This window comes from Poeciliopsis prolifica, unplaced genomic scaffold (assembly GCF_027474105.1).
Source record: "Poeciliopsis prolifica strain line A6 unplaced genomic scaffold, Auburn_PproV2 SCAFFOLD044, whole genome shotgun sequence".
NCBI classification, from domain to species: Eukaryota; Metazoa; Chordata; class Actinopteri; order Cyprinodontiformes; family Poeciliidae; genus Poeciliopsis; species Poeciliopsis prolifica.
In genome coordinates this window covers 1,495,257-1,513,520 of record NW_026562419.1, presented here as the reverse complement: position 1 = coordinate 1,513,520, position 18,264 = coordinate 1,495,257, and the positions used below count along the sequence as shown (strand labels likewise).

The following is an 18,264-nucleotide window of genomic DNA, read 5'->3' as shown; positions in this document are numbered from 1 at the left end:
CCCAGATATTTTCCAGTTTTATATCAATGGTAATTTTTAGTTTATGATGTAAAAATAATGATTATTTGTACAAAATATAATGATTTGTAATTTTCCTTATTACTGCTAGGTGGCAGCATTATCTTAATTTAAGCTACATAAAGTGAAAGAGTTTATAGGCTGTCAAAGTAAAATACAGATTTCCGTGTTTTCTCTTAACAATACATGAAAACATTGAAAAAAACAATGTAATTTTAAATATATTTATTTTTAATAAAGCATTATTTCAGCATAGATGTTCAAGTCTCGAAAAATTTGAGTTTGCGGTTGAAGTACAAAGAGGCTTTTGTTTTTAAAAGTAACTTAAGGAAGTTCGTCGCCCCGCTTTCTGTAGCTTCACAGTGGCCCAGTCAAAACAATGCAGTGTTGCAGCTGCGAGTAGCGTCAGCTTTAAAGAGCAACAATCTAATTTCTCCACGGTCACGGTGCTCCGTGTCCGCCCGCTGGCTGCATCACCCCGGCGGACGTCAGCCGGATCGGGCCCGGGGTTCATTTCACTCCGAGCCGCCATTGTTGGGGATTTAACCGTTTTTGTTTAGCCGAAATGGAGCCCGCTAACGGCTGGCTGACAGCAGCAGAGGGAAGTGGCTGAACGGCGAAACAAACCCGGAGTTTGCGTCCATAAACGGTGAAATAAACTCTCGGTAGGCCGGTGGGCGACATGGTGGAGTAGTAGTGGTCGTCGGCGCTTAAGTTCTCGGTGTCCTCCGAGCTCTCTCCCCGGGGAGGACCGCCATGGCGCCGGGCTCGCTGGTGGCGGCCTGCCGCAGTCTGGCCCTCTCTACGTGGCTGCTCTCCTTCTGCTTCGTCCACCTGCTGTGTCTGGACTTCACCGTGGCCGAGCGGGAGGAGTGGTACACCGCCTTCGTCAACATCACCTACATGGACCCGGCCACCTCCGAGGTGCGCACCGAGAAGACGGAGTGCGGCCGCTACGGGGAGCACTCCCCGAAACGGGACGCCAAGGGGGTGGTGGTGCTGCCCGCCGCCCCGCTGGACCGGCAGGCCTGTGACCCCCACACCCGCTTCGTGGTGCCCTCGCAGGCCGCGGCCGGTTGGATAGCGCTGATAGCCCATGGGAACTGCACGACCAAGGACAAAATCCGCCATGCTGCCGCCCACAACGCCTCGGCGGTAGTCATCTTCAACGTGGGCTCCACCAACCCCAACGACACCATCACCATGCGCCACCAAGGTACGAAACAGACAAGATGGAGAGGTTATTTCTCTCCATCCAACTCAAACTAACAGGAGTTCCACTACGGCGGCGTGTTAGGGCAACTGTAGACGGAAAAGACGAGTACATTTCTGCCAAAAAAAAACTTTCTAGAAAAACAAGGACATTTCTAAGTTTGAAAAGTCAAAACAATTGCTATTTAAAAAAAATTAAATTTTTCTGAAAATTTTTTTTGAAATTTCAGAGTTTGAAAAAGTAACAAAAAATGCCAATAATAAATTAATACATTTTCACATTAAGCTCAGAAACTTTCAAGAAAAAATCATGGACATTTTGCTGGAGAAAATGAAAAAATGTTCTAAAAAAACAAGGAAACTTTCGAGTTTATAAAGTCAAAAGTTTGCCAAAGAAAACTCAGATGTTAAAATTAGTATCAGAAGTTTTCGAGAAAAAAAACAGAAGGCAACAGTTTCAAAAGTTTAGAAGTAGGAAGATAAAATGAACCTTTTTTGGAGCCAGAGGAAATATTTTCTGCTGTTCTGCAGATTAAAAAGTTTCTGTTTTATGTCTGGGCTTTAGAGAAACATAAATTCAGCTTCAGTTTATGTTTGTTTGCCTGCAGATTGAGTCTGATCTGAGCTTTTTAAACAGTGCAGCTTCTGGTGAGGCCTGAGAACTAGAACAGATTTGAATGGATTCTAAATTATCCCAGAAGTTATTGCAATAAATAATAATACTATTAGTTATGCACTTATATAAAAATTAGGGCCGATATCAATATCTGATTTTAATACTGCTACTGTGGCCGATACTTGTTATTTACCAGTCAAGTATCTCTTTATTTTTTTGATATCCAGAAACAAATGGCAACAAGACGAAAATAAATGTTGGTTGTTAATATCGACCGGCTCTTATTCACCAATATGTTAAAAAATGGCTAATATCAGCCTATACCAATGCTAGTGCTGATGTATCATATATCAATAAATGTCATTTTGAGACCATTTTCCAGTAATAAACATTCTCAAAGATCAATAAACTTTAAATTCTCATGAGTATTTAACTCTGAAACTGGAAGACACTTTAATATCCAAAATAAATAATCAAAACAGACACAACGAATAGAGTCAATTATAGAATCGCTGTAAACAAATCAAACTACCAGACTGAGGACTTTTAGCATCCAGATTTTGGTAGAGTAAATCATGCAAATGGAAATCACTGAGTTCATTTTAATTTATCATTTGATTAATTGATTTATTGCAATAAACTTCAGACAGATTTGAACGGCGCCTGTGGAGCAGCAGGGTCTCCTCCGATGTTTTGGCCTCTTCTGATTAGATTCCATGCGGAGCAGCTTGACGTGTTGTTGTCAGTCACGATGCGGCGCCGCGTTACGTAACGGCAGCAGCGAACCGACAGCTGGGATCTCCTCCTGCAGGCCTCCTGCTCTGACTGCCAAGTCCAGTGAATGGAAAATACTCTCCATTTGTTGACTTTAAATCTAGTTTCTCATGACGTTTTTAGTTTCTTGGAATCCGTGTTTGGAAACTCGGTGAATGTTCCAGTAGAAACATCTGCAGGTCGTTTAGACGCTGTTGAGTCTTCAGGTTGCCGTGTTTATCTGCCAGTCGTTTGGTCTGGTTTTCATTAAAATCTTTATTACACAGCTTCTTTTGTCTTCTTTTTATGCTTTTTTTGGGGGGGTATTTGTTCAAATCACTATGCTGTCAAATCACAAGTTATTTACCTGCTTGTGTTGATTTTAGATAAATTTATTAGTTTTGATTTAATTAAGAAACTAAAATCTGCAAACATAAGGGATAACCTGCAAATATACGTCCAATAAATAAAGTTACTTCAGGTCTGGAATCATATTTTAATTAAGAGATGCTCAATCTTTAAGTAAAAATTTAAATATGTACATTTATTGTTTTCTACACTGACTTTGAAAAAAAATCGAATTCATTTTGTTTTGCTCTCTGCTCTTTGCAGTGTTTGGCCAGTGCCTTATAATTTCAGCTCAGGTATGAAGTTATTTTGTTTGCAGCAGAACATTCCTTTAAAGCCAGGAAATAAAAATGTTGTGAAACTGGTCAGTCAGCATTCCTGAGTCATTAGTCAATAGTTAGCTAAAACCTGTTGTCAATACCAGCGATAATGTCTACCGGGTAGTTTGCTAGGCTACAAGTGCAGAAGTTGCTAACTCACAAACCAGAGTTAACAGTAAATGAGATGAATTGGTGTTATATTTAGAACAGAAAGTAAAATAGAGCAACCAATTCATGCCAGATTAGAGACTAAAGGAGGATCTGTGTAAAGCAACAGACTGCAGGCTAGTTAATTAACGACTGCTATAGAAATCATTGAATAGCATAATTAGAATTAGTTTTACTTTATAAGATCAAAAGAAACTGGAAGTGTTCATACTCTGCACAATAAGCAGAAACTTTTCTCCATTTTCTGCTTTTCTTTTCCACTGCTGTGTTTAAAGTTCAGTGTTTTTATAACAAGATGCAGTTTTAGCATAAGAAAATAAAACAAACTCAATTTCCACTTGATTGATTTATTGTATTTTTCTTCTCATTCTACCAAAAACTGAATGATAAAAGTCTTCAGTCTGGTGTTTTGGTCTCAACTAGCTCTTATTTTGAAGGATCATTTTGTTTACAGAAATTTTATAATGCATTTTATTTGTTGTTTCTGTTGTTTTGTTTGTTTAGTTTGGGTATTTAAAATAGCTTCCAGTTCCAGAGTTAAATTTTCGTTATTATTTAAAGTTTATTGGTCTTTGAGAATGTGTTCTTGCATTATTATGCCAGTATATGTTTAGATTTGAAGAGAAAATTTACAACTAACTCAAACTTGACCACAATGAAAAAAATAAATCATTGTTTGCTCCTTTTTATTTGTGTTGTTAGATACATGTGTTACTTTGAGTCACTTCCAGTCAGTTAAATCCAGTGATTGCATTTATAGCAGCAAAATGTTGCATAATATGGTTTTATTTATTGCTCTGCCTCCCACTCAGTGATATAAATACACTTATTTTTAACTAGATTTTGAGTAGATCCTTGTTTTCAGTTTCCCAAAAGACACAAAAATGCTGCTGAATTCAGATATTTCCTTCTGGATTTGAATCTTGACGAATGTGATTCTTTCTCAGTGGTGAATCTTTGACCTCCAGGTCAGAGAGGGTTGGTTGGTGGGTGGGTGGATTTCCCGCCTGCTCAGGCCTGCTGGCTGTTAATCCACCTGAAAGCAGACAGTGTGGAATCAGCTGCTTCATCACTTTATCCCTCAGGTCAGAGCTGCTCGTCGCTTCGCGTGAAGCACAGGCTGGAACATCAGATCCAGGAACGTCTGTGATAAATTAGTTCAGGCTTGATTTCTGTTTGGGTTTTTTCTGGACTGATTGACTCTGTTTAGAAAAAACAACAACATTCTTACAAAGTCTAGAATTTGAAAGAAATAAAATTAACATTTAAAGCTTGAAGAAATTATAAAAATGGCCATACTTCCATTAGTCTTAGTTTTTAAATTTTGTTAATTCCAGAAAAGCATTGGATGTAGAAAGAATGATGAAATGAAGAAATGATGCCAGAAAAAAGCTGGATTTCCATTACAAACGCTCACAAATGTTTGTCAGTACTCCCACAAGTTTTCAGCAGATTTTACTCGACATTTGAAGAAACAAATTTAAATGTGTCTCTGTTAGAAATACTGATTTGCACTAAAACCAAAGTAAACTTCCTTATCTTTTAACAAAATATATAAAAAAACAAGTTCTGATTCAGTAACAAAAGTTTCAGAGGCTTCTATACAGACAAGTTCTGCACTTTTTATGTTTCATCTTCTCTGTTGTAAAGTAATATAAAATAAAACTAGAAAAAAAGCATTTTCTGTAAAAATGCAGTGTGAATGTTGGAAGCTAACTTCTTCATTTTTACAGAAATTTGTTGAAGTATTTGGAAAAAATAGAGAAAAGCAAAGCTGTGTTGAAAAAAAAAACAAATTTTCGTAATTGCGTTATTTCTGATCTAATGTAAATGTAAATTGTTCAGGCGATAAGACAAAATCATTCCACACTGTGTTGCTCCGACTACTTCCTGTTGTATTCTTCTTCGGGGTTTTTGCCAGTAGTAACATCCGCTTGTTGATCATGTGATGTGAAAAAAGTTTTTATACTGCAGTTTTGCAAAAAAAAAAAAAAAACTGTCTCACTTTAGTACCACAACTTTTAATACAAAAACAAGAGTTTTTACAACAGGAGTTTTTACAGATTTGGTGTTTCCATCAAGCAAATGTATTTTCAGTATTTAAAATTGTGCAATTATAAGATCAATGAAAATGTACTTATTGGGTCTAGCTGTCTCCTTTCTGGCTAAGTTTGCGACCTGTAATATTTGGTTTTTAAACTACAAATCCCACAATAACTACAAATCCCACAATAACTACAGGCATGAATTGGCCCAGTTTGCAGCCATGTTTGAAACCCGTCTGCAGCGAAGCTCAGAGTAACAGGTGTCACGTCAGTCTGCGTTTCCTCCCGACAGTCACACACACACATGCAATTAAAAACAAGGGACATAGAGCTTACATTTTTATCACAATAGTCTTAAGAAATGTTAAATTTGAGTTGAAACCTGCAGGATCCCTGAAAATGTCTGTTTTAGATCATCTTCCTGAATGTAGCTCAGTCCTGTTTGATCTGGGCATCTGTTTACTGCTGAGAGATTTTATCTGACTTCAGTAAATAAGGCCACACTTCCTGCTCAGCGTCGTACTGTCGGTTTAAAACCAAACCATTTAGGCTGCAAATGCTTTATGAAAAGCACTGAATCAATTCCAAGCAGTTGCAAAACGTCCAAGAATCCCAAACTTTAGTTCGTTTACAGCTGTTGGAAAATGTTTTTGAAAGTCTTATTTTATCAGGTGAAATTGGAAGGTAAAAGGTCAGAAAATGCGTCAACAAACCCTGTGCTTCATGCTGCACTTTGAGATCAGCAGAAATCAGATAAAGATTAGAGACTCACTTTAAGTACGCCGTTACATTAATCTTTCATAATGTGAATTAACAACTTTTCCCTCCTTTCAAATACCTCAGCAAATTTCTGTAAAAAACCAAAAAGTTATCTTCCGACATTCACTGCATTTTTTTCTAGTTTTATCTGATATTACTTTACGAGAAGATGAAACATTAAAACTGCAAAACTTGTTTGAATAATTATGAAACCTGAAACTTCTGTTCCTGAATTAAAACTTGTTTTTGAAAAAGATATTTAAAAAGTTGGCGTTAATGCAAATCAGCTCTTCTAAAATAGAGACATATTTAAAGTTGTTTCTTCTGAAAATGTTGAGTGAAAAACTCAGCTGAAAAACTTGTGACTGGATTTTTGTGGCAACAACATGAGCGCCTCATTCGGGTTTAAATTAGTTTGGGGATTATGTAACTTCTGGAAGGACCTCACAGTTACACCGGAGCGATATTGATCCCAGGGGAATATTATTAGGTCAACAGGAATCAATGTTTTTGTTATTTTGCTCTGTCGATACGAGTTCAGCGTTGGCCTCCAGGGATTTAGTCCAACTTGTGCTCTTCCAGTCTCTGCTGAGCAAACAGTCAGGAGCTGCATCTCAGCTTTCTCAGTATTTACCTTTCCTGCAGGTGAGAATCGGAGACATAAACATAAACCTCAGAAAAACCCACCAAACTGTCACATCAAGCAGGATACGACAGCTAAATACAGACTCTGTTCGATATTTAGTCAGTTTGAAGTCAAATTAAAAGAAAAATATGTTTAAACAATGGCATTTTGCTGCTTGTTTAAAGACTATTTTGGGTAAGAAAACAAATCAACCAATGAAAATTATTGTGTGCAGTCTCTAGGCAGAGTTTGTCGTATAGTTTTCAGATTTTAAATTGTAGCCATTTTGTTTTTTCAGTCATTTTTTATAGGATATTTGTGGCATTTGTCTTAATTGAATTTGGTGTTTAGTGGTTTCATTCCTTGTGGCATTTATGTTGACTTTCTGACTTCTCCTGTGAGCCTTTTCATGTGGAACAATAAAAAACTGAACTGATTATTCTTTGTTACCCTTTTCTAAATTTAGGTCCATTTAAACCTGACTAAAAATGGCAGGTGATACAAGTATTGCTGAAGTCTAAAATACTGCCTTAAAAATGGCTGCTAGAAAGAAGTGTTAAGAGGTCTGACAATTAACTTTCAGGTGAAAGAATCTGAAATTGTTCACACAATTTACTGAATACAGTTTGCATTATAGTTTCTGTCCTGCACGCGATTGCCTACCAAGATGGCCGTTCAGTGGCGTGGATCACTTCTGGTTCAGACTTGTGGGAACTATGTGTTCTTTAAATATTCAGTTAAATATTGAGATAAAGTGTCAACTCATAACAATCACAGGTGGGCAGAGTACCTGAAGATTTTACTCGAGAAAGACCAGCAATACTTCAACAAGTAAAAAGTATTCATCCACCCTTAACTTTCTGAGTCTACCTTGTTTTTAAACGTCTTCCAACTCATTTGGTTTGAATTATTTCTAAAAATGTCAAACCCCAGTGAGAGCATTCCTTCATTTCTCTGTTTCTAATTAAAGTTTTTCCTTCTAGTCTCGTCCTCGTGTTGCCTGTGTGCTTCACACTTGTTAGGACTCGGTGGCTTGTTGTGCATTTTTCTGGACCGGCTCACATAGACCTGTTCTTACGTGTCTAATGCTAAACTTCTGCGTTAGCAGCTGCAGACTGTTTGTCTGTTTGTCCCTCTGGGATATTTTCCGCCTCTCTTTGGTGTTGCGTCAGGATGCACGGAGTCAGGCCCCAGTCACAAGGTAAACCCCAGGTTTAAATCAGAATCGGCCGAGATTGAATTTTCTCCTCAGACGTTTGGGACTGAAAGGCTGCAGAGTTTTAAAGTCTGATTCAGAGCGAGAAGCTGCAGGAGAGTTGGTCTCAGAATCATTGCCACCATGACCTTTGTGCCAAATGATTTGTCTGCAACTGTATTTTAAAGCTTCCTCTTTTACTTTAACTTCCTGTCTTGTTATTTATCATCTTTTCTATTAAAGGATCACTTTGTAGAGTCCAACTCCTGGAGGGTCACCTTGTGAAATGACAGCTTGTAAAATGAATTAAATCGGCCTTAAAATGCTCCTGGAATGCATGAAGACTCAACACCGACCTCAGTGATTTGCTGTGAAATGAAAGGAGTTTGGCTGTAATTACAGCATCTAAAATGGTTAAATCAGCTCAGGTTAGTCTTAGTTACTAATAGTTCCAGTTTCTTCATAAATCAGTTAATTCCTGTGGAAAACATTGGATCCATTCAAGCCTGTTGTTTCTGGTCATTTGCAGACTTTGGTCTGGACACATCATTACTGCTCTGGAGATCAGGTCAGAGTTCAACCCATTGTTCCATCTTTCTGCAAGCCTGGAAGTTTCTAAATTAAAACTGGATCAACAGGAGACAGAATAAGGAGCAACTCAACAAGGAAGTCCCCCGTCGCTCACAAAAAGCAGAGTAGTAATAATAATAACATGTGTAGCGGATATTATTTACCTGTTATTTTTTATGTCAAACCGGTGTTCCATACATATATTTATATACTAAATTACTGTTCCATACATATATTTATATACTAAATTACTGTTCCATACATATATTTATATACTAAATTACTGTTCCATACATATATTTATATACTAAATTACTGTTCCATACATATATTATATACTAAATTACTGTTCCATACATATATTTATATACTAAACTAGTTTTCTGAACCTTTATTTCTCAGTGAAGCTGGTTTTCCGTATATATATTTTTGTGTTAAATGGTGTTCCATACATGTATTTTTGGATTAAACTAGTTTTCCATTCCTATATTTTTCAGTGAAGCTGGTTTTCTGAACCTATATTTCTCAGTGAAGCTGGTTTTCCGTATATATATTTTTGTGTTAAATGGTGTTCCATACATGTATTTTTGGATTAAACTAGTTTTCCATTCCTATATTTTTCAGTGAAGCTGGTTTTCTGAACCTATATTTCTCAGTGAAGCTGGTTTTCTGAACCTATATTTTTGTGTCAAATGGTGTTCCATACATGTATTTTTGGATTAAACTAGTTTTCCGTTCCTATATTTCTCAGTGAAGCTGGTTTTCTGAACCTATATTTCTCAGTGAAGCTGGTTTTCTGAACCTATATTTTGTGTCAAATGGTGTTCCATACATGTATTTTTGGATTAAACTAGTTTTCCGTTCCTATATTTCTCAGTGAAGCTGGTTTTCTGAACCTATATTTCTCAGTGAAGCTGGTTTTCTGAAGCTATATTTTTGTGTCAAATGGTGTTCCATACATGTATTTTTGGATTAAACTAGTTTTCAGTACCTATATTTCTCAGTGAAGCTGGTTTTCTAAACCTATATTTTTGTGTCAAATGGTGTTCCATACATGTATTTTTGGATTAAACTAGTTTCCGTTCCTATATTTCTCAGTGAAGCTGGTTTTCTGAACCTATATTTTTGTGTTAAATGGTGTTCCATACATGTATTTTTGGATTAAACTAGTTTTCCGTTCCTATATTTCTCAGTGAAGCTGGTTTTCCGTATGTGGAGCAGAGTCGCGGCGGTCTGAGGCGACTCGCTGTAATACCTGCTGCAGGATTACAGAAATCCTGTGAGTCGTCCCCAGAGAGGTTTTATATAATCTCATGTTGAGGCTGAATCCTGCAGCCGATCGGTCCTGGAGTGAAACCAGGCCACTCAGCGCGTCGCCCACCATGTTGCTCATAAAGAGTATTTTTAGAGCGGTGGTCGCCATGGCGATGTGGGGATGCGTCAGCCTCAAGCTGCTGTTGGATCAATAATCGAGGTGATGAGTGTGATCAGTCAGATTGATTCAGAGGTGAAGAGGAGAAACGTTTCCCAGTAGCGACACTATAAACCTGAGATAAAACGTTTACACTGTAAAACAAACTGAAAGTTCATGGAAATGAGTCGATTTAATATGAGCAACATAAACAACTCAGCAGGACTGCTTTTCAAATCTGTTCAACAGAAACTGGGATTAAGATTTTAAAATTAAATTAAAAACAAATATTAAAGTTTAGGCTTTTGTTGCTGATTTTTTTAGGAATATTTTCACTTTAAATGTGAATATCTTGAAGTTTTGCTGCAGTGAAGAAACACGTTTTCTGATCGGTTTCTGCAGACAGAAGTCCAGATGTGGTCGGACTGGTGCTGCTGCATGTCGGCTAGTAAAAGTTAACATTGAACAACCACAAGCTGATGATATAAGAACATTTATGTGAAGCTGTGCAACGGTCAGATTAGGTTATGCTCATAAACATACCAGTGAGATTACAGCTGCTGAAAGGCTCTGGATTTAGTTCCCTGTGAAGTTTTTAAGTTGCATTAAAGGCTTAAAAGTCTGATTCCTCCATTCGGTTTGGGGTTCATCTTTACTGAACTCTGTTCTGCTTTCATAATCAATCATTTAATCCTCCTACAAAGAACTGGTAGTTATTACCCAGAACTGGTAGTTATTACCCAGAACTGGTAGTTATTACCCAGAACTGGTAGTTATTACCCAGAACTGGTAGTTATTACCCAGAAGTTGGATAAAAACAAAAACTTTGAATATTCTCCTCTTCGCTCATTTGCTCCTTGAGAATCTGAATAAACTTGTTTTGAGTTTAATCTGTTAACTAAAAATAAAATCAGCTGCTGTTCTTGAACTTTTGGGATTACAAGGAAAAGTTTGGTCTCTTTGAAAGAATATTTTTATTTTTCATATTTGCAGCCAAACATGTTTTATCTGTAATTAATATGGAGTTATTATGTTTGCATCACAATTTATTATTATTTTGCTGCCTTGTTTGTAGTTTTCTTTTTTATTTTTATGAAACTAGACATGAAGTGTTGAAGGTTAGGAAGATATGCAAAGCCTTTACTGTTTATGTTTCAAGCTATTAAAATAAATATGGAAGTAAATAACAATTTAGTTCCTTTTGTAAGTAAGAAAACATTTTATTGCTTAAAGTAACGATTCAAACGTCACTTTAGTCTCAAGTTGAAAAAAAATAGATATATTTTTAAGATATTAGTAAAGACTTTAATATTATCCTCCACTTTTCTCAAATTTAAATTCTGAAAAAGTTTTTTTTTCCGCGACCTTTCAGAATAAAACCAACAGGAAGTGACCGAGCGTTTCCTTCTCCCAGGTACAGGCGAGGTCGTCGTCATCATGATCCCGGAGCCGAAGGGTCGGGAGGTCGCGTCGCTGCTGGAGCGCAACATCACGGTTACCATGACGATCACCATCGGCACCAGGAACCTGCAGAAGTACGTGAGCAGGACGTCGGTGGTGTTCGTCTCCATCTCCTTCATCGTGCTGATGATCATCTCCCTCGCCTGGCTCGTCTTCTACTACATCCAGAGGTTCAGATACGCCAACGCGCGCGACAGGAACCAGGTGACATAACAACACGACCAAAACGAACCTCAGAAAACGTCTCAAATACGTAAATACTGTCAATAAAACTATAACAAACGAACCATTTTATGAAGTATTCTGAAATTAGAGATATAATGACAGTAGTTTTTCTGTTTGAGTCTTTTCAAACTAATGTGAAATAAATATTTTTTATTTTTTCCCCACGCCAGCAATTTACGTCAACTATCAGCAAATTACAGCACTGCATGCTCTTCCTCACTAAATGGTGACACCATTAATGCACCAGTCAGACATTTTATTATCCAATCAATGTCAACATGATCGCAATAAAATACTTCAAAAAGAGCAAAAAAACTAAAACTAACTGATAAAAACTGAACTGAAGCTAAATATCTAATATCAAACAGAACTAACTAAAACTGAATCAAACAAACAAAAAGTCCCAATGAAATAAAACTAAACTGAAAAACCCTGGTTTGGACAGAACCAGAAAACGGGTCAACAGAACCTCAGAGTTCCCACAACATGGCCGACGAAGTGTTTAACAGTTTCATCCTGTAACGATGGGAACGGTTGATCCTTAACGTCCTTCTCTCTCCTCCTGTCTGCAGCGTCGACTCGGCGACGCGGCGAAGAAGGCCATCAGCAAACTTCAGGTTCGCACCATCAGGAAGGGCGACCAGGAGACGGAGGCCGACTTCGACAACTGCGCCGTCTGCATCGAAGGCTACAGGCCCAACGACGTGGTCCGCATCCTGCCCTGCAGGTAGAAACGCAAACCTCCTTCATGACAATACGATTACCAGGACTATAACAACTTTAGACTTTTGGAAAGTTTCTGAGTTTCCAAAGTTGAACATTTTTGACTTTTTGAAAATCAGAAAATTGAAAATAGTTCCTGAAAATGTTTTCTGTGAGATTCTCAAAAGTTCAGGGTTTTTACTCAGATTTTCCCATTTTTCAATCTCAGAAATATTATTTTTCCAGGAAATCCTTGAGATTTTTTTCTTTGGCTGGAATTTTTAAATCTGTTTTTCCTCTAATGCATCGTCTTAGTCAGAATGTGAGAGAAATTTTTCAAAACAATTTTTTTTCTTCTCTTGCTGTAGAACAGAATCATCAGAGATTAATACAGTAATTAATATCTTCAGTAATAGTGAATTTAGTTCATTTGTTTTCTGATATGTTTGAACCCGGACCTTGAAAGTTCTTGAATTTCCTGTTTTTTCAGGCATCTGTTCCATAAGAGCTGCGTGGATCCGTGGCTGCTGGACCATCGTACGTGTCCGATGTGTAAGATGAACATCCTGAAGGCCCTGGGCATCGCTGTGAGTCCGGCTCCGCTCCGCTCCGGTTCTGGATCTGCTCTCATTTCAATGCTTGACTGTTTCCGTTTTCCTCCCAGCTGAACGCCGACTGCCTGGACGACCTCCCGCTGGACTACGACCTGGCGCTGGGCATCGTCGGCGGCGTGGGGATGGGCGGAGTCGGCGCACTGGCGCTGGAGGCCGGGGCGTCCAGCGACGGGACGCTCAGCGAGGGCGGGTCCTCGGTGGTTCTGGACCCCGGAGTCAGGCGGGTCGGGCTCCCGCAGGACTACCAGGACCCCGACCCGCTCAGAGACAGCCCCGTGACGGCCACCACCGACACCCACACAGGTTGGACTCACTCTGCTGGGCGTCAGTCAGAGTTACACTGACACCCGGTGGCCGTTCTGAGGCATTACAGAATCAGAACCCATTTTGTTGTCATTGTACAAGAGAGAAAATGTGGAGAAATTTTAAATGTAGCAACTGTCAAAGTAAAGTCAAATAAATGAAATAAAAAGATTAGCATGTCTCAGTAAATATAAAACAATACAGTAGGAACACAAAGAACTGGGATATTACAAAAATAAATAAATGTTGATCAGATTTTAGATGAATTCGCTTCTAGATGGAAACAGTTTTTTACTCAGGTTACAACAGGTAGCAACAGAAGCTACTTCTGTTAATATAGCACTTTAGCATTAGCTTCAGTTGAAAAGCTAATGTTGTAATGCTTTAGCACTAGCTTCAGTTGAAAAGCTAATGTAACACTTTAGCACTAGCTTCAGTTGAAAAGCTAATGTTGATGGAGCGCTTTAGCACTAGCTTCAGTTGAAAAGCTAATGTTGATGGAGCGCTTTAGCACTAGCTTCAGTTGAAAAGCTAATTTTGTTGTAGCACTTCAGCACTAGCTTCAGTTGAAAAGCTAATGTAACACTTTAGCACTAGCTTCAGTTGAAAAGCTAATGTAACGTTTTAGCACTAGCTTCAGTTGAAAAGCTAATGTTGTAATGCTTTAGCACTAGCTTCAGTTGAAAAGCTAATGTAACACTTTAGCATTAGCTTCAGTTGAAAAGCCAATGTTGATGGAGCGCTTTAGCACTAGCTTCAGTTGAAAAGCTAATTTTGTTGTAGCACTTCAGCACTAGCTTCAGTTGAAAAGCTAATGTAACACTTTAGCACTAGCTTCAGTTGAAAAGCTAATGTAACGTTTTAGCACTAGCTTCAGTTGAAAAGCTAATGTTGTAATGCTTTAGCACTAGCTTCAGTTGAAAAGCTAATGTAACACTTTAGCACTAGCTTCAGTTGAAAAGCTAATGTAACACTTTAGCACTAGCTTCAGTTGAAAAGCTAATTTTGTTGTAGCACTTCAGCACTAGCTTCAGTTGAAAAGCTAATGTAACACTTTAGCACTAGCTTCAGTTGAAAAGCTAATGTAACGTTTTAGCACTAGCTTCAGTTGAAAAGCTAATGTTGTTGGAGCGCTTTAGCATTAGCTTCTGCTGCACAATGTTTGTTTAGCGTCAGCAGGACTTATGTTGATGGATAGCACAGCTAGCTTTTTGGCTAGCGGTGCCACTGCTGGTTCTGGCGCTGACTTCATCTTCATCTCCTCGTCTTCTTTGTCTTCCAGGTGAGCTGCAGCCAATGGCGTGCAGCGCCTCTGTGGCGTCACTAGTCATCGCCGTGGAAACCGGCCTGTCGGACGAGGAGGGGTCAATGGATCGACCTCATATGGGTGCCAAGTCCTGAGAACAGCCCAGCAGAACTGAGCCAGAACCAGGCCAAAATAAACAAGAACTCCTTGAACCAGAAGGTCCAGAGAGACTAGAACCACCAGACGTAAACGTGCTCACAGCTTGGTTCTGGATTAGATCCGTCTGGTCCAGAACCAGCACCACGATGCTCGACTGCGTTTGGATAGTTTGAGCGGACCCGCTCAAAAACCAGACATTTCAGTTTTCAACTTCGATCGTTCTTGGTTCTTCATCCCGACTCCACCTGGTTCCGTCCACAGAAGATCCAGCTGGTTCTGTCAGCAGAACCGAGTCATTCCTGACGGAACCCATCTGGTTTCTCCAGAGTCCAGGAAGTTGTTCTCCGGTTCTCTTTCCTTGCTCTGGTTCTGGTTCTCCAGGTTTGGACTGCCTCTTTCTGACGTTTTGCATCGTCTGACTGATAAATTTCGATCTCAATCGGACTCTGATTGACCCGGCAGTATTACTCCTGCAGTATTGAAGACCCGCCTGCCTCGTTCGGGTCGGTTTGTTTCTTTGACCTCTGAACTTTCCTGCGTTTCAGTTTCAGTTCTTCATCGTTTCTGGAGCGATGCAGAAATCCATGAAGTTTATTTAAAACGTGAAGCACAGATGAAAACGAAGAAGAAAATGCTGCCTGGATCTCTGAATCGGAACCAGAACAAGCGTCGAGTTCCTCAACTCTTCATCTCCTTTAAACATCACAGGAACTCTTGGTGCTTTTGGACCACAGCAGGTTTCCTTTGCAGTCAAAATCCCGCCGGGTTTAGGTCCCATCTCAGTTTTTGTTGATCTATAATCTTGTTGGAAATTCTTTGTGACGTCCTGTTGGACCGCCGTGGATTTCCTGTAGTTTCTGGAGCAAACTGGTTCTTTACTATTTGAATATTCAAATAATCAAATATTTGTTGATCTGTGATGCAGAACTCTGGTTCCTCCATCAGATCCTCTGATGCTTCATTGACGTTAATTAGCAAAACGTTAAATCTAAAACCTGCCAGTTTCCAGAAGAGTTTATCTCTTTAAACACAGTTTCAGTCGAGCAGCACCAATAGGTAACGAGCTTAAAGAGCCGAAATGCCAAATACAATTACTTGATATTTATGATGGGTTTCCGATGTTAGAGGCTTCTTGTGGATAAAATCTGTCTGAAATATAACTCCACATTTGATCAGAATGAATTGGTAAAAAGGAAAAGACGCTCAGATTGTTGGGGAATAAAATTTGTTCATAAAATATTGAGAATAATCTATAATACTGTTGGTTTTTAGGAACAAAGAAACCCGACAGCAACCAGTTAAATGTAGCTTTTTGATTTAAAGGTTCCAGTGCTCGGATGAATTAAATCAGTTTTGCAATAAATAAAAGTTTTTGAATGTTTTCATGTTTTTGTCATCGAACTGGTTGCAGCTTGGAGGATCAAACAAAACAGCAGTGAGAACTTTTCATTTAATAAGTTCAACACTTTAATCCCTTTTGGGTCTTTCAGCGGGATGCTCTCGCGCGATCTTCCTCGGTAATTTAGCGGTACCTCTCCAGAACCGTGTGGTCCGAAAGCACCTTCAGCGTTGCCTTGCTCTTCTTCCTCATCTCGCTCCGCCGTCATCCTGCAGCCTTTTTCTACCTTTATCATTATCTGCTGGTCTGGACCCCCACCGTTATCTCTCCCCCCCCGAAAACACGGACTGCGAGCGAAAGGTTCCCGGTTCTGCCTCGACCCGTTCCTCGTCCTGTAAATATGAAACGGGTTCACTCCGCTGTTTGCTCACTCCGGACGTTTTCGACGAGAAAGAAAAAGATTGTCGTCTATTTTGATACCAGAGGAGACGTTTATTTTTGTAACGAAGCGGCAGAGACTGATTTATCGGCGCCGTCCGACCCGCCAGCAGCCCGGATGGTTCTGATCGGGCTGGTTTAGATGTTCAGTAAATGTGTAATTGCACATAAAAGCTTGTCGTTTTTATTTCCAGAGCTTGTTTGGTTGAAACCTGAGAGAACTGAGCTTGTGGATGGAAACAAAGAAGCGACTTCAGCGGAAATAAATAGTTTCCTTTGGTATTTGTCTGTTTTCCAGCCTCAGTGCTTCTGTTTCCAGTGGGTTCAGTTCCTCTCAGACTTTCTTTCTTTGCTTCAGCAGGTTCCCGTTGTAAACACTAAGTAATTTATACGCTGTGAAATCAGAGCTCTCGTAAGAACTGACAAATTTGTATGGATTGTCTTCAGTGAGAAATGTTTTAATTAAAGTTACCTGCTTTGTGTTGTGAGTTTCCTCCTCTAGAGTTTTTATTCCGTTTCCTCATCTTAACCTTTTTATTTTCTTTCATTTTGAGGGAAAATTAAAGAAAATAGAGTTTTAAAATGCCAACTAGAATAGAAATAATGTTTATTGTCCACAGAGGGGAAATTGAGGTAGACAAAAGATTGAAAAGTCCTAAAATATATAACAAATAAGAATATTAATAACATTGACTGAAAATTTTGTCATCAAAAATACCTGAATCCAAAGTTTAAGAAGTTTAAAACTTGCTAAAAAATTAAGATTTTTATTTTAATGACATTAATTTTTATAAAAACAACTTTTTGACATTTCAAATGTCAAGTTTCCTACAAAAAAACTTCAAACTTTCTAGAAAGAGCTGCGAAATTTCAGAAATTTCCAAAAGTAGATTTTTTTCTGAGACAATTTAAAATGCTGCTAATGCCAACAAGCTAATGCTAGTATTTTTGTAGTATTTTTTTTTAAACATGGATAAATTTAGCAGAAAACGCAGTCGGTGTGACCGCAGCCTGATTTCTAAAACATAAAGGCTCAACCAACCAGAGCTGCTTTACACATTATGTACCAACAAGGTTCTGATTTACTTTTCCTCTACAAACCTTGAAATTATCTTACATTTTTGTCTCAGAGACCAAAGACTTCAAAGCATTTATGTGATTGAAGCTCTGATATTTTCTCTTTTTGGCTTGTTGTACTGCTCAGCCTGTCCACATGGGGGCGGTAGATACTCCACTAACTTCAGTCATTTTGTGACTAAAGTTAATAAGTTTCCTGATTTAACCAGAAGTTAAATCAGGAAACTTATTTTTCCACTTTATTCAAACAAATTAACAAATATCTGTCTGTGATTTTGTTTTCACAGTAATGAGACAATAAATTCCTGCCTCTAATAGAAATGACAAAATTTTAAGTTTTTTTTTTGTGATTCATAAAATGTCCAAAAAATAATTACATTTTTTTCAGATATTTTTTGTCACTAAGGTGGAAACAGTATTTATTTATTTTAAAACAAGTTTCCACAAATTTCAACATTTTGTTGAAGAAAATTTATCCAGTTTAACTTTGATTTTCTTTAAAACCTCAAAATAGAAATAAAATAATTTCTTTTTGAAAATGCCTTTAAAGAAAACAGAAACACGCAGCATCTTGTGGACAGCTCGGCCTGTTGGGGCCCAACGCCGGGGGCCCAAAGAGTCACTGGGCCCCCTGAGCTGCACCTGTAAAATGTCACGGAA

At 38.5% G+C, this 18,264-nt stretch overlaps 1 protein-coding gene across 1 annotated transcript; it reads left to right on the top strand.

Moving 5' to 3' along the window:
• The first annotated feature begins 293 nt into the window (after positions 1-293).
• On the top strand, positions 294-17,015 carry LOC129376652 (RING finger protein 150-like). The gene is made up of 6 exons (XM_055056239.1): positions 294-1,234; positions 11,455-11,705; positions 12,299-12,453; positions 12,919-13,015; positions 13,093-13,345; positions 14,628-17,015. The coding sequence occupies exons 1-6, from the start codon at positions 775-777 to the stop codon at positions 14,744-14,746; spliced, it is 1,335 nt and encodes a 444-aa protein (XP_054912214.1). The 5' UTR covers positions 294-774; the 3' UTR covers positions 14,747-17,015.
• Positions 17,016-18,264: the final 1,249 nt, after the last annotated feature.